The 14,705-nt window shown below is 34.9% G+C and overlaps 4 protein-coding genes across 4 annotated transcripts; 1 reads left to right on the forward strand and 3 right to left on the reverse strand.

Moving 5' to 3' along the window:
* Nucleotides 1–952: 952 nt before the first annotated feature.
* Nucleotides 953–1,468, reverse strand: LOC112777828 (RAF-like serine/threonine-protein kinase PRAF). The gene has a single exon (XM_025822216.1). The coding sequence runs from the start codon at nucleotides 1,466–1,468 to the stop codon at nucleotides 953–955; it is 516 nt and encodes a 171-aa protein (XP_025678001.1).
* Nucleotides 1,469–2,975: 1,507 nt separating this feature from the next.
* On the reverse strand, nucleotides 2,976–6,731 carry LOC112779368 (protein MAIN-LIKE 2). Its single transcript, XM_025823607.3, has 6 exons — nucleotides 6,480–6,731; nucleotides 5,581–5,688; nucleotides 4,839–5,474; nucleotides 4,585–4,749; nucleotides 4,114–4,506; nucleotides 2,976–3,655 (listed from the first exon to the last, which is right to left on the reverse strand). Exons 2-6 carry the CDS (start codon nucleotides 5,668–5,670, stop codon nucleotides 3,446–3,448), a joined length of 1,494 nt encoding a protein of 497 aa, XP_025679392.1. The 5' UTR covers nucleotides 5,671–5,688; nucleotides 6,480–6,731; the 3' UTR covers nucleotides 2,976–3,445.
* A 695-nt stretch (nucleotides 6,732–7,426) lies between these two features.
* LOC112776085 (uncharacterized) lies at nucleotides 7,427–10,326 on the forward strand. The gene is made up of 3 exons (XM_025820062.3): nucleotides 7,427–7,831; nucleotides 9,063–9,159; nucleotides 9,868–10,326. Exons 1-3 carry the CDS (start codon nucleotides 7,582–7,584, stop codon nucleotides 9,938–9,940), a joined length of 420 nt encoding a protein of 139 aa, XP_025675847.1. The 5' UTR covers nucleotides 7,427–7,581; the 3' UTR covers nucleotides 9,941–10,326.
* A 566-nt stretch (nucleotides 10,327–10,892) lies between these two features.
* On the reverse strand, nucleotides 10,893–14,070 carry LOC112776084 (protein IQ-DOMAIN 6). The gene is made up of 5 exons (XM_025820060.3): nucleotides 13,861–14,070; nucleotides 13,526–13,780; nucleotides 12,645–12,872; nucleotides 12,217–12,330; nucleotides 10,893–12,019 (listed from the first exon to the last, which is right to left on the reverse strand). Exons 1-5 carry the CDS (start codon nucleotides 13,924–13,926, stop codon nucleotides 11,336–11,338), a joined length of 1,347 nt encoding a protein of 448 aa, XP_025675845.1. The 5' UTR covers nucleotides 13,927–14,070; the 3' UTR covers nucleotides 10,893–11,335.
* Between the last annotated feature and the right edge of the window lie 635 nt (nucleotides 14,071–14,705).

Raw genomic sequence — 14,705 nt, forward strand, 5'->3', positions numbered from 1 at the left:
AAACAATCATACTTCACCGTATCATGGAGCACCGTGATTGGAATGCGATAGAAAAACTTCTTAACCCTTTTCACTCCTCCCAGACCAAGCTTCACCAGCACGGAGCTAACGAGAGCATCGTAGCTGGTCGTAGGGCTCACGATAATACATAGAGGATCCTTATCAGTGAACTTCACGCCAGACCGAGTTTTTCTCTTAATCGATCCTCTGTGGTGTACTAGCACTAGAAAACTATCCTCACTAGCCATCTCACCTCTTTGATGAGAGCAACGTGAGTTCACAGCATATATATAGAGCTCCGGTTCACAGTAATTCGAATCAACTTCATTCGCACCATATATATATAATTCGAATCAATTCCATTCGAATTACCATGTATTAGTAATTCGAATCTATATGTCTCGAAATATGCAATTCGTCACCATTTCATACTAATTCGAATTACGTGACAATTTTCCATGCATAATTCGGTACAACTTGATTCGAATTACGTGGTAATAGTGATAGGGAGTAATTCGAATTCAATCAATTCGAATTACTTGCAAACCTATTTCGAATCATTTCGATTCGAATTACATAAAAATTTGATCTGGTGGATTGTTGTATCAAAATTTGATTTGGCGGATTTGGGTAAATATGAGCTAGCCTTGGCTCATTTAAGTTTTTTACCCTAAATTCTTACATGAATAATGAATTTATAGCCACCTTAAAATATTTACAAGAAAATATGTAAAACATATACAACCACAAATATACTATTTTGATAGTATCAAAATTTAAAACCCACTTAATTAAAATCCTACTATAAATAATCAATTAATTAAAAAATATCGTAGACATTATAATTAGATAAAAAAAATTATTATTCTTGAATCGTATATATTATCCAAATATGGTATATCTATTTGACAAAAAATTTCATCGGCCCATTAGAATCAATAAACTTAATACATTAGAGTCTAAAGCTACCACCATCGATTAATTTCAATCGTATAATAAACTTCCAACATGAATCCGGTAAGAGGGCCCTTCCCTCTAAAGCTGATAAACACTTCATGCTTCCAACGATTCGAAATTTCGAAGATAGCCTATTAGAGCCTGGCTTAACCGAATCGAGAGGTTTGTTAGGGTTTGGGAAGAGGAAGAGTCTCATGCGGGCGAATCTAGGGGAATCGCGGTAGAGTTGATCGAACACGAGCATCATGTTGTGGAGGTCTCTGTCGTTGGTGACGGAGACGAGAGCATTGAGGTCATCGCTGCCGGGGACTTGGTATTTGAAGAAGTAATCGCCGTTACAGGCGCCGTCAAAGAGGCTGGAGATTTCGGCAACCATGGCTGTGAAGTCAATTCCACGGTCGACATAAAGAAGCTTATTGGTGCCACCGACGTAGGCGAGCTTATTGATGCATCCGGAGGGCTTGATCTCGCCGCCATAGCTGCAGAGAAATTTTGCTTCGTGGATCTCCATGTAACTGAACTTATTATTTTGTATTCTGTGGTTTTGAGTTTGAAATTCGCATAGGCAGCATCAACTTTAATAGTTTAAATAGTCACCTAACAAATCATTTAAAAATAGAATAAGATAATTTAATTTTAATTTTAAAATTTCAAAGATATAATAACTAATTTAAATCAAATTTAATTTTATTAGATTAGATGAGATTTAATTTAAATTTAAAATTTTTAAAATATTACTAAACAAATCAGAACTAAATCAAATCTTCTATCAAATCTTAACAATAAAGCAAATTAAAATATAAACCTAATAATTTCGAAAATTAATATTAAAATTGTATCTTCCATTAGATTTGAAAAAGACAGATGGATCTCGTGGCTTAACCCAATAGGTCTTATGAGTTGTCACCATTTCAGTATCCTGTTTTTGAGATGAATTTTTGGTTTTTTTGATGTCCAAGACAGGTATAGTATAATTTTTCTAGTATTCAGATTCTTAAACATGACAAAATTACTATTTTGTCACTTATTTCTAAAATGACGAAAATATCCTCCTGAACATGTATTATCCTCTCCTTTTTCAAAAAGATTTATTCCCAAATTTGCATATATATCAAAAGGAGAAAAATTAGAGATAGTAAGCACAATTAGACTACTATACCTACCAAAAAAATTATTCTTGCTTAAATCGTCCTTGATAATCCCTATCACTTGGAATAGACCATCTTTTCTAGCAACTAGTGTTGTTTTTCTTTGAACGAGAATCTCTTCTTCTTTTCAAGAAATCCAATCCCAATCTTCGGGTTCAAAAATCACTATTTAATGACTCTTCTCTACCCACTGAATTGTGGTTATATCTCTTATGTGTGTAAGTTCAATCTTTTCAACTTGACTTTTTCCTTCTAAAGTAACACCATGTCTTAAGGACAAAAATAATAATTCTGATAAATGAATGTAAATTTTACCAAAATGAATTTTATGTGTAATTTTTTATATTTTTAAATCTCTAATTAAATAAGTTTAATTCTGATATAATAAAAAAATTTTACACTATCATCAAATTAAATTTATATATTTAGATGATTATATAAATCATTATTTTTGTTAATGTCATAACATATAATTAAATGTCTTGGTAAAACTTTATTACACATGTCCTCAGGTTTTAACAAAATATTCTCACAATGCGTTACTAATGTGATACTAATAATCAAGCCATCTCTTTTCTAAGACCTTAGTTTAAGTCAGGCTACATCACACACATTCTTCATAATATGACTCGAATGTCTATAGACTATAGTTCAATCAAGAAAAATAAAAGGGCAAGTCATACATCTTATAAAGCATTTGATTAAATATGATACCAAAAACTGTTCTGTGTGGAACAATGATACAATATCTATAAGTTTGCCATTTAGCAAATTTTATAATTTCAACTTCTAAAATGCACATAAACACTAAAAAATTGGCATGCTTGTTTACACATCCTTTCACAATCAATGGAAACATCAGAAAAGTAATTGAACAAACAATTTGCCAAGCTTCTTGTATTAGACTTGGAATGTAGCAGTAACACAGGGATAACTGGTGAATTTCCCTCGTAGTGTATACTTAAACAAACAAAATCCACAAAAAGAAAAATACAAAACATTCTTTGTAACTGAAGAAATTTCCAACCAATTCGGTTTAGTAATTTCACACATTCCAAATCAGGAAATAAAACTAAAAAGAACAAGGAAATGAACAATAAAACATTTAAGAAACGCCTATAACATTGAAACATGGAGCTTTACAGTAGTTAACTATCTGCATCCCAATGTCTCAAATCTGTGTTCCCTAATAATATATTTCATAATCTTCTATATGTTTTGGTAAAATGGTGTTGACCATTTGATTGTATAATGTATATCTTAGCTCCTTTTCTACCTCTAAGTTCTAAATATTAGCGACCAAAGTCAGAATTAGCTTCAGCAACTCCTCTATAATGGTTCTATTCATACTCCACACTCAGGTGGTCTTTTTGCCTCCGTTTTCGATTACCTTTCTTTGTCATTTTCTCCTTTGGTGTTTCGTCGATTTGCTCAGTTAAACATTTATGCACAATGTTCTTAACCTCATTAAGCAATTCTGTATTATAAGAATCCAATCCTTCTGTTGAGACTAAATCAGCAATGCTTGCAATTTCCCTCATTGCAGTAACCTGTAAAACATTTACTTATCGATACATAGCATATCTTCTTTTAAGGAGTAAAACCTTAAAATAAATGACTTGTTAGCCTATGAGGAAAACTAGAAAACCAAATTTCTTTTTTAAGGGGAAAAAAATAGAGCTTAATTTCTATACATTCTAAATGTAATATTTTTACATTGACATCTAATTAAGTCTAGTCATATAGACAAAAACAGTTTACTTCTCAAAAAGAAACCATTTTTATCATCTAAGAGACAGCAATTTCCGGATTAGATGTCAGTATAAAAGAGTTTTGCAGAGTGTGAGGAAATTAAACTTGTAAAAGTATCTTATAAGAACTTATGGGACTAATAATTTTTACTTAGTTTCACTTATCCAACACCACTTTTTTCCTGAAGATAAACTCTAGGGTTTAGTTTCATTCAAGTGAAAGATAAGTAATGATAAATAATTCAGCCAAGACTTACTGTTCTTTGATACTCTGACTCGAGAGATGATGTAACTCTTCCAATGAATTTACGAGTAATCTTCTGGTACCACTGCATATACCTGTCCTCGTCAACAATATCAACACCTTTGGCAATAGTATGCCAACGCTCTGACCATTGTTTGACAGCCAAGTCCATTTTTCCTATTAAATCGATCCCATGATCCACTATACGACTCTTCCTCTCCCACCGCTCTATATCTTTGGGGATTGTTTGATGCATGCCAAATTGCCTTAAGCATCGATCTGGAAGGTGTCTTTCTGCCTTATCAAAACACAACAGCATTGTCCTAGAAGCCCGTAAAATCAGACTAGATTTTATATCCTCTGGTATGGTCGTATAGTCCATATCCTTGTAAGGCAGCCAATGGACCTGTGCATTAAAACTAAAGCAGATTTACTATCGTCTTCTACACAATTTACGAAATAAGCCACGTTATTAAGGACTTACGTCGGAAGCATTAAGAGAATCTAAAGCCTTTCTGTAGGATAATACATTACATTTTGTCCGGGTACAACTTTTCCCTCTCCATTTAAGCACATATGGAAAGGAGTTAATATAAGGCTCTTGATTAAATTTTGGCTGTCCAACGTTGAGGCGAGAATAACTCCAACACTAACATGATTAGAAATCTAGTCAGTACTCAAACTGAACCAAAAATGTGGGAGGAAAATCTCAATAGTAATGGAAGTAATGTTTCTAACCTGTACAAGAGTTAAACAGCCACTAATGGTGCTTTGAGACTTAAGGGAGGCATTGCCAAGTGCTCTGTACAAAAATGCCAATGCTCCTGCACCCCATGCAACCTTCCCTGCCTTTTCAAAGTTTTCAAACAGAGGAAGATACATAACGGGGACTTTGTTCCCCGTCGTTGTAGAAAATATTGTACTGCCAACAAGGTATAGAAGGTAAGCACGAGTACAGCGCTCAATTTCTTCCGGTGGTGCATCTTCAGGACACTCTGAGAAGAACTCCTTCAGCCAGGTAAGCTTCACCATTCCACCATTCAGTTCGTCTGGTATTCTCCCTAATAACTTTTCACAAACTGAACTCGGTGCACTTATCGGGCCTATAACAGGTTCTCCATCGATAGCCAATCCAAGTAACAGCGCTACATCTTCAAGGGTTATGGTCATTTCCCCAACAGTCAAGTGGAAGGTATTTGTTTCTCGCCTCCACCGCTCAACCAAAGCAGTTATTAGTGCATTGTCAAGACTCATTGGAGGAAGTAGCCTCAGGTAGCCAAAGCCGGCCTTCTCAACCAACTTAATCTGTATAGGCGTAAGCTTCCACTGATCAAGCATTGAAGTGTGTTCATGACATCTAAGAACACCACGCTCCTGTGAATTTGGCATGAATAATATGATCATACTACTATACTAGCCAATAAAACGAAAATTTAAAAACAAAACAAAACATAACACTACAATTAAATCCATCATCCACCTGTCCATCCCATATTGCTGAAGAAACATGATTATCTTGATCATAAAGTACATGACTATCAATCGGCCCAGGATCTTCATTGACCTCCATTTAGAAAAGCAATAGAACCTGTCCATGATACAATAATAGCTATGGAATTAACTTGCTAGCATTAACCTTGACTTGAAGAATACCAAAGATATATGCACAAGGATCTATATCCATGCAACATTCATGAATCACAATGATAGTGCACTGCTACCTTATATTCCAAAACAACTTTCCTTTTAGTTTGACAAGCAATTTGTGATTGTAAATTTTGCCTAAGCCTCAGAGCATTAATCTATTTTATCTACTCAATTTGAATATTGACTATCACTCGGTAAAACGCATCCAGAATAATTCTCCTGAGACATGGCATGATCAATTCTTAACCTCCAAAACATTACTATCTCATGCCATAGAACATGTCCACTCCTTACTCCAAGAGCTTGCAAGTAGTTACAATGCTAAAACTCAGCCAACTCTATATTCACGATTCCCTCACAAGTAACAATGACCTCTTTCATAACCTTTTGTTTTTCCCCTTAACAAAAAGAAGCATGAAAATCCCCACATGTTGCTGGTAATGAACATGTTAAGCAAGCATAATCCCTCACACAGTTCTCTAAACTATACAGTAAATAGTTCTCATTGCCCATCAACAAAATCACTGCAAGTTTCAAATTCCATCGCATGCATTCCCTTTTAAAAACATTGAATCAGACATACCCAGAAAGCCACAACAGTAAATTATGGAGCTAAATTGTTAGCAGGCAATCTAGTTTCTATCAATAATCCAAACACCCTACAACAAAAAAGCCAATACTTTATCCAATACGAGAGAGAGAGAGAGAGATAGAGAGAGAGAGAGAGAGAACCTGAGGCGAGGGAAAGTGTAGGTGTTTGTAGTGAAAGTAAGTGTGAGAAAGAGTGAAAGACGGAGAGAAAGGAAGGAGAAAAGTAGAAGCGAAAGTTGAAAGCTGTGATATTCGTTGGAAATGGCAACTTGAAAGAAGAAAGTGGTGGGTGGTGCCAATACCAATAATACTCTTCGATTGAAGAATGAAGATGGTTGTTTATTCTTCCCAGCTGAACTATCATGGTTACTTTCGAAAATGGAGAAATAAAAATACAATAATAAATAAAAAATAATATTTAATATTTCTCAGGTAAAGGATTTCAATAAAATACATGAAATTTTAAATTAAATTTTTTTTTATATAAGATGATAAACATGAGTTTTTATAATTAAATTTTGTTGTCCTCAATTTTTCCAAAACAAGCTATAATCTTTTTCTTTTACTAAATATAACATCAATATTTCTTTAATCACACTATTCTGTTTTAAGCTTAACTAGAGAATAAATTATTTAACAATAAATTTTAGCTAATTTTTAAAGAATAAAATTTTATCTTTTACATTCACAATTTTCTTTTTTTGTTTTTCTTTGTTAAAATCACACACTATTAGTGACTTTAAAAAAACCAAAATAAAAAACTATCACATTAAAACGTTAGATACTTAATACATCATTAAAAATCTTCAAACTATCGAAATAAACATTTGAAATTAATATATATTAGAATATAAATATACATTAAAAATAAATTAAAATTATATTAATATGTATTTATATATAAATATAAATATATAAAAACTGATTTAGTAAGTCATTTTTGGTATGTATGAGTGAGAATGAAAGCATGGGAAAGAAAAATAAGGAAGTGAAAATTGGCTAAAATCGATTAAAAAAATTGTCTGCTCTAAAAACTTTTTCTTTGCAAAAGAAACCACAAAAACTGTAGAAGTCCAATCTTCCGCTTTGGACCATTCCGGTCCAAGACCACAGCCCGATTGGGCCCAATTGTTTTATCATCCAAAAAAAAAAAAGAGTTTCTTTGTTCTTCATCGTCTCCTTCGATGCAACACACACTAGGGTTTAGTTATCGCTGGTTCTCTGAAACTCCACGCACTAAAATATGGCGTCGAAAACCCTTCTCAGAAGCGGAGCTTCTCTCCTAAATCAGATGTCGAAATCGCTTCTCAATCAAACTCCACTACCGTATCTCAATTACCCTCAAATCTCGCCGCAGCTATTCCCTTCCCTCACTAGGATCCCGAGCTCTCCACAATTTCCCCAAAACGACGCCGAATCGCTCAAGAAGCTTTACACCGAAGGCTTCGTTTACCCCTGCGGCCTTCCTTCTCTCCGCTTCTTCTTACCTAATGGTACACTTCACTCTCTATTAACTGTTTCGGTTCGTTTATTTTATCGAAGGATGAAATCGGTTCTGCAACACATTTTGTTCATTTACAGTCTTTTTCATCGTTTAATTTGTTCATTTTGTACACATTTTGTTCTAATCGGTTCTGCTTGATTAGAATTAGAAGACTAGAAATATTTGACTCTGGTTTTTCCTGCTGTGGCTTGTGGTTGGTCGAAATGTCACTTGAAGATGAAAAGATATGATAAGAAGAGGATCACTTCAATTCTGGGTTTTATTTGTGCTTTTTAAGATAAAGTATATGAGAAAGGATCTTCAATGCTGAAGTTTTGGGGATTTTATCTTTGTTATGCAACAAATAAGCCTTGTCCCACATGGTGGGCTCTCGATTACATTGATCAAATGATGCCAACCGTACTACCATATATCATACCAATGTTTAAACCATTCATTTTTTAGATCTCTGTTAATAGTTTCTTTTGATGTTTTGTTCGGTCTCCCTCCTCCATGTATGTACCTCTAGCTATAAGACTATCATCCATCTGATCCAATTTCATAACTAGAGCCTTTACATGTCTTATCTGAAGATATTGTGGAAAATACGCTGCTGATAGTTTGGCTTTTTTGAATTTATGTTGACGGTATGTGCATCAAAGGAGTATCCATTTTGATAGAACAGAGAAAGGAAATCTATATGCACCTGGAGCTGGATTGTGTATCACTGGTTACTCAAATACAAATTTTATTTATTTATCCAAGATAAGAGGCATGCAGCTGTGCCATCTCTTCGACAACAATAGTTTTTGTGTAGCAAGCAGATGGGGTAATGCCTCCTTGGATGACAGTTACTTTGGCTTCAGTTGCATTTTGGGAAGAAAAGATTGACGCTTTTTCTCATTATCTTCATGTCAACGTAGTGTTTGTTATGAGGAAGCACTCGTGGAACTAAAGTCATTGAATTATTGTTAATTTGTTGGTTTAGGTTGCAAGCCTTGAGATAAGTGGGATTAAAGGAGTTCTTATCAAGGAAAAAGGGAATAATGTCACGTTGGTGATCAAATTAGCCTTTATCACGCACTCCAATTGTCATGTCATGCTTTGCATATCTATTCAGAAGTATATTTCCCACACTAGGTTGACATTAACACTTGTTTTCTGAAAATTTTAAAGCAGTTGGTTACACTTATTCCATCTTAAAAGATTTCTTTCTAATTAGTGTTTATTCTGTTCTGTAGGAGATGCTTCTTCAGACGATCCAATGATTTTATTCCCCAAAAGGACGTTTCAACCTAGCATCATTAGACGAAAGAGGAATCATGGTTTTTTTGCTCGGTAAATACTTTTGTGTATGTCTCCTTTAGAGATGGGAAAATATGACTATTTATCCTTTCTTCTTTCACATGAATGTCCATACTCTACGCTAAGGCTAATGATGCATACACAAAGAATTTGGATGAAGTAGATTGCCACTGAATTTTGATACATCATTCAATTTCATTCGATGACCTTTTGCTTATATCTGTTAGAATTCTTCAGTTGTATACAAATTGTTTTATGGAATATGACACCACATTGAGTAATATTTTTCCTTGTGTTGCTTGTGACTCTAGACTGTGATTGCTCTGTTTTTGGGCAAGCATAGGTAGATATTGGGGCCTTGGGGGGCATTTAATATCATCCCAATTGTTTTTCATAACTAAGAAAACAAAAGGCTAAATAAGTGTAACATTTTAGATTATGACCACATAAGGTGGCATACCTGGTTTATGTTACTATTCCCAACTGCCAAGTACTACCTCTTTTTATTGTGTTTGTCATTGGTATTTAGACCCTTCCGATAATCCATTCCATATGTGACTATATGTGTGGCTCAAACTTGAGACCATTAGTAAGTGGGCAAGCCTGTCTTCACCAATCTAGTGTTGGTCCAATGCTACTTTCTAAAATTTTCTTTATTAGAATTGTTACTGAAAATTCACTCGAGTAACCTCAACAGATCTGTGCCGTGTTGATGAAATAATTTTTCTTCTACATGATCAGGAAGGCAACCAAGGGTGGCAGAAGAGTAATTGCAAGAAGAATAGCTAAGGGTAGGTTTAGGATTACAGCTTAACGTCGTTGACTTGGAGCAAGACATCAAATTTAGAACTTAGTGCAGTTCATGGTATGATCCAGCAAAAGATGCTGAACTTTGTTATCTTCAGATCTCTTTTGAACAGGGATGGGGAACTGGGGATGTTTGTTGGTGCAGTATGCAAATGAGCAAAATATTGAGGCATCTAATATGTATGGATATTTTTATATTGTGGTTGTGATTCTCGAAAATAGATGCAATAATTTGCAAGCCTAGAATGGACAATTTCGATAGTGATTTCATTTTTCGGGTCTCCCTTTTCTTATTGAACTAGACTTGTATCAGATGAATGGACGATCATGGTGATGTATTGATGTGTGAACATTTTTCATTTCCAAATGAGTAGTTTGAAAGTTAAAATTGTACACGCTTTCTGATAAAATAGCCATTTTTCATCTGATAGTTTTTGGAAGAAGAATGGCTCAGCCATAGGAAAATAACAATAGTTATGAAACTTGCTTGTAGATGCTAATATCATGTTCTAGTAAACCCAAACAATTTAGCGAAGGGAAAAGACTCTGTTCTAAGTTCCAACTCTCCTTCAATAATCTATTTATAAGCTAAATGATCAAAGCTTGCTTGATATGGTGATATATATATATATATTCACTTAATTCGGTTACCGAACTGGCTGGGTGATAACAACGATGATATATGCTGAGCAGCTGAGGATGTTCTAAAGGCATTTTCTCTTTTTTTGGTGTCAAAAAAAAAAAAAAAAGATAAACAGAACAGAGATCTCTGGCAAGGAAGTGAAACAGGTGGGAAAGGCTTGGAAGTTGAAACACATCATGAAAAATGATACGGATGTTGAGTCTTTTGTGTCGCTGTGAGCATGTATTGGTATCACACTGCACCGAGTCCAGTGCATTCACATCATTGGCAAAATATTTCTTAGAAATAGAACTATAGAAGTAAGAAAGTGAACACTAGCAATGAAAACAGGGCTCCATTTCATTCAACATACACACAGTCATCCTTGCATCCAAACACAATTACACAAGCTCAAGTAAATCTTTTTTTTTTGGGGGGGGGGGGGGTGGGGGGCTATTTTTCAGTTTTTTTTTTTTCAAAAGAAAAAAGGGCAAACATAAGTTTTTTCCTAAAAAAGAAAACTTGAAACAAAATGCTAATTTTCACATGTGAACTTGTGCACACATTTAAAGGTGACAATGAACAACAAGCTGTTGGACTCATCAAAAGAACACACACTTCTAACAGACTTATGTCATGCTTGGTTTAGCTTTCAAAACTCCAGAATCGTTATTCAAGCAAACATTATCATCAAAGACAATCTTTTGCCTGAATCATGGTTCAAAGCATTCTGAATGCTAAACCAAACATCCTTTTATCACTAGCCACTGGAATGTCAATTTACTTATCATCCGAATTTAATCGTTTCTGATAACTTGCTCTTGAAGGTGTTGCGTATAGATCCCTCCACGAATTGACTGAAGGATAGGATCCACAACTGCTTCTATTGTCTCCATTTAGAAATTCTGATCTTGAGCCATGAGAATGACAGTCATCCATTAAGAGTCTCTTCGAATTCTGAGAGGAACACCTACAAGATTTCAGTTTAGCTTTGGTTGATTCTGTCAGATTCATGTAGGTTGGTTTATTAACACTTCTATCCTCTGCTGCTTCCTCCACAACATTGTTGATCGATGGCAGTGATCCAGATGTACATGAGGTTGAGGCAGGGCTATCATCATACATGCATTCGGAGCTAACACCCGAAGAAGATGGAGTTGATTGAGTAGTTGTGAGAGACTTGGAAGAAATTCTTGTTATTGCACCGCTGCTTCTTGCTTTGGATAAGCCTCTTTGTTGAAGTGAATTGAAGGGAGCAACAAGATCATCACATTTTCCAGACACTGGAGTCATGTCAAGCGAGCCGAAATTGTTCTCCTCCATTAGCCTGCTCTCCCATGGCTTTGTCGCCATCCAGCGCTCTAACATGCTCAATCGCGAGCTCTTATTGTCTAGGCTGCCTTGCTTGAGAGGTGTGACTGGCTTGGAAGCTCTCGAGCGTGGACTAGCACACACTGTTGATTGCTGAAAGCAAACAATTTTAATCAAATTAAGTAATGAACTGTATTTCGTTCACCATTTAATCGAATTAAGTAATAGAAATCTAGAACAATGGAAATTATAATGGATAGTTAGTAGTATGATTTGAAACTTTCTTGAATTCTGAAAGTAATTTGAATCTCATCACATGTATATTTGAATTCTTAGCTAGAATCCATTACCTTGGTATACATTGAGTATGCCATTGCTCTCTCCCTCTTAATTGCTCCTTCTTGCCTCATTTGAAGTTTTGCTTTAACTTCCTCTGCTGTTCCTGGAATGTCGCACCAGCCGTCCTGATAGCACAAGAAGGAACATTTTCATACATTTGAACATCTCAATAACAACTTGAATTGGAATCAAACATACAAGAACAAAAGTGATCCGCGAAAGATGTTAGTTTTTGAAAGAAATTTACATCAATTAGAACAAATATATGTCTAAGAGAACTAAAATTTATATCAATTTCAAGAAAGAGAGACTACAATGACATTTAAGATCAGTGCAGGACTAACTTGAGTGTTATGTATATATCTTTGGATGACATGAGTATTTTTCTTCATTAGAGAATCTTTTTTGGGGGGAGGAATTCAAAAAGCTTTTACACTACCTCAGCCTCCTTAATAGGATCAGCTTGGTTGCGGTACTGATCTAATAGTGTCTGCACGGCTTTCCCTTCTGGAGAGTTCCTCACATTCCTAGCGCGCACGCGAGCTTGAACTCGAACAAGAGCCTGCATGCACCTTAGAGTAACAGCAGCTTGCTTCCTCACTAGCCTTCCACGAAATATAGCCTGCAGCCTCACCACTGCCCTCAACGCCCTCAAAGCTCGTCTTGCCTGCAACATTCATCACATAATTAAGGTCAAAAACTCAAAATAAACAAGTAAGAGAAATACAAATACAATCACATGGAACACAAGTTTAACATACTGATCAAACTCTCTGAACACAAGGATCAAGCTTGCAACTATGAACTACCTCTCTCTGGTCAAATCGAAACCCACCAACATTGTGCTCAAGCATTCCTTAGGAACTAGAAAAAATTGTGGCTTGATGTCTTACCATGGACTAAGTTTCAATAGGTCAAAGTCTTACCATGGTTGAACTCATTCAAAATTAGGATCTAGTTAGTAATTCTTCTGCAAAAGATCATGCTATGATCTTAGGAATCCTGATCCTTACCTGACCCGGAATTTTAGTAATTTAACATCAACTAACTATTGCATGTTAAAGATACTAGAATTAGAAGTTGAGAGTTCAAACTTTCAATGCATTGATGGATTGGAAGATTTTGCCTTTTTTACCCAATAGTGCCCTAGGCTACAGTCTAAATAGATGTGAGGCCAAATCAATGATTTTCATATTAAACAAATCAAGATTAAACACACATAATAACTACCCTCGAAGAACAAGGAGCATCAGGATCACGATCATACAAAAAGTTTGAAATTGATCAAAAACATCGAAGTGTGTGGACACGGTGACTTACCAAGAAGCCTCGAAAAATGGCTTGAATGCGTATAGCAGCCCATTCCTGCTTGATCACCATGAAATTTTTGTGGGGCGCTCTCACCACTGTTGCCACCGCGGCATTAAAAGCTACTTCATCATCCACCAAAGAAGAAAAGGCCTTGTGAGAACCGTCACCCTTCTTCGTCGAGGATCCAAAACCAAACCCTTCTGAAGAACTTCTCCATAGCTTCCATTTCTTCTTGCTCTTATCACCACCACCACCACCCCTCTCCTGTAAAAAAATGATAAATAAGAATCACAAAAGCATAACTAAACACACACAAAGAAGAAGATTGTGATGAAGTTGCAAACTTGATCGCTGGTGGAGGGCTTTCTGTGAGATATGAGTGATTTAAACCATTTTCCTGAGCCACCCATTTGAGGAAAAACACTTGAGAGCAAAGGACAAAGATCAGATTTTTATTGATGGGGTTGTGAAAAATGTGAAGAATGCAAAATGTTGTTGAGTTTTGGTTGGTTTAATTAAGACTTAAGAGTGAAGAGGAGATGAGAAGAAGGAAAGAGAAGTTTTTTTGAAATTTGAAATGTGTGCGAAAAAGTGTCCAAAAGAAACAAAAACAGAACATAACGGATACGAGGACTTTTCTTTTTGTTTTCTGGTTTTCTCTGTCTTACACTCTTACGTGTACCGCTATGAGTTGACCTTTTCATGAATGCGACCTCTGAATGGTGAAAACGGTGCCGTATAACGCGAATATCTCGTACAAATACTCTCAGTTCAATGGGCTTCAAATTCCAAACTCAAAATCGAAAAACTCATCTCATAATTATCAAACACAAATGTTAAACAAATGTTAAACGGTCCATTTACCAGTTGTACGCTAATGGAGAATTATTAAATAATTTAATATATTTAAATAAATTATTATTTAATTTTTTTTATTATTAATTTTACATAAACATTTGCATATAAATATTTATTTTATTAAGTAATCGATAATTTCTTTCATTCATCTTATATTTGAGTTAAAATTAATTTATTTTATTTTATTTTTAACTCTAGTATTTTTAACAATAAACTCAATTAAGGTATTGAGCCATGTGTATAATAAGTTTTAAATTTGGCCCAATACAAAAAAAAAAAAAAATTTAACCATTATTTTAAAAAATTAACCATTCTAATCCTAATTTACCAA

Source organism: Arachis hypogaea, chromosome 19 (assembly GCF_003086295.3).
Source record: "Arachis hypogaea cultivar Tifrunner chromosome 19, arahy.Tifrunner.gnm2.J5K5, whole genome shotgun sequence".
In the NCBI taxonomy this organism is placed as follows: domain Eukaryota; kingdom Viridiplantae; phylum Streptophyta; class Magnoliopsida; order Fabales; family Fabaceae; genus Arachis; species Arachis hypogaea.

What these genes read in the sequence shown, in the direction of transcription:
- LOC112776084 (XM_025820060.3), bottom strand. Translation starts at nt 13,926, where the DNA reads ATGGGTGGCTCAGGAAAATGGTTTAAATCACTCATATCTCACAGAAAG. An exon ending in CCATTTTTCGAGGCTTCTTG is followed by an intron (nt 12,873 to 13,525) that starts GTAAGTCACCGT and finishes TGAATGTTGCAG; the next exon opens with GCAAGACGAGCTTTGAGGGC. An exon ending in CATACTCAATGTATACCAAG is followed by an intron (nt 12,020 to 12,216) that starts GTAATGGATTCT and finishes GTTTGCTTTCAG; the next exon opens with CAATCAACAGTGTGTGCTAG.
- LOC112779368 (XM_025823607.3), bottom strand. Translation starts at nt 5,670, where the DNA reads ATGGAGGTCAATGAAGATCCTGGGCCGATTGATAGTCATGTACTTTAT. An exon ending in CAGCAATATGGGATGGACAG is followed by an intron (nt 5,475 to 5,580) that starts GTGGATGATGGA and finishes CCAAATTCACAG; the next exon opens with GAGCGTGGTGTTCTTAGATG. An exon ending in ATTCTCTTAATGCTTCCGAC is followed by an intron (nt 4,507 to 4,584) that starts GTAAGTCCTTAA and finishes TTTAATGCACAG; the next exon opens with GTCCATTGGCTGCCTTACAA.
- LOC112776085 (XM_025820062.3), top strand. Translation starts at nt 7,582, where the DNA reads ATGGCGTCGAAAACCCTTCTCAGAAGCGGAGCTTCTCTCCTAAATCAG. An exon ending in CCGCTTCTTCTTACCTAATG is followed by an intron (nt 7,832 to 9,062) that starts GTACACTTCACT and finishes TCTGTTCTGTAG; the next exon opens with GAGATGCTTCTTCAGACGAT. An exon ending in AATCATGGTTTTTTTGCTCG is followed by an intron (nt 9,160 to 9,867) that starts GTAAATACTTTT and finishes CTACATGATCAG; the next exon opens with GAAGGCAACCAAGGGTGGCA.
- LOC112777828 (XM_025822216.1), bottom strand. Translation starts at nt 1,468, where the DNA reads ATGGAGATCCACGAAGCAAAATTTCTCTGCAGCTATGGCGGCGAGATC.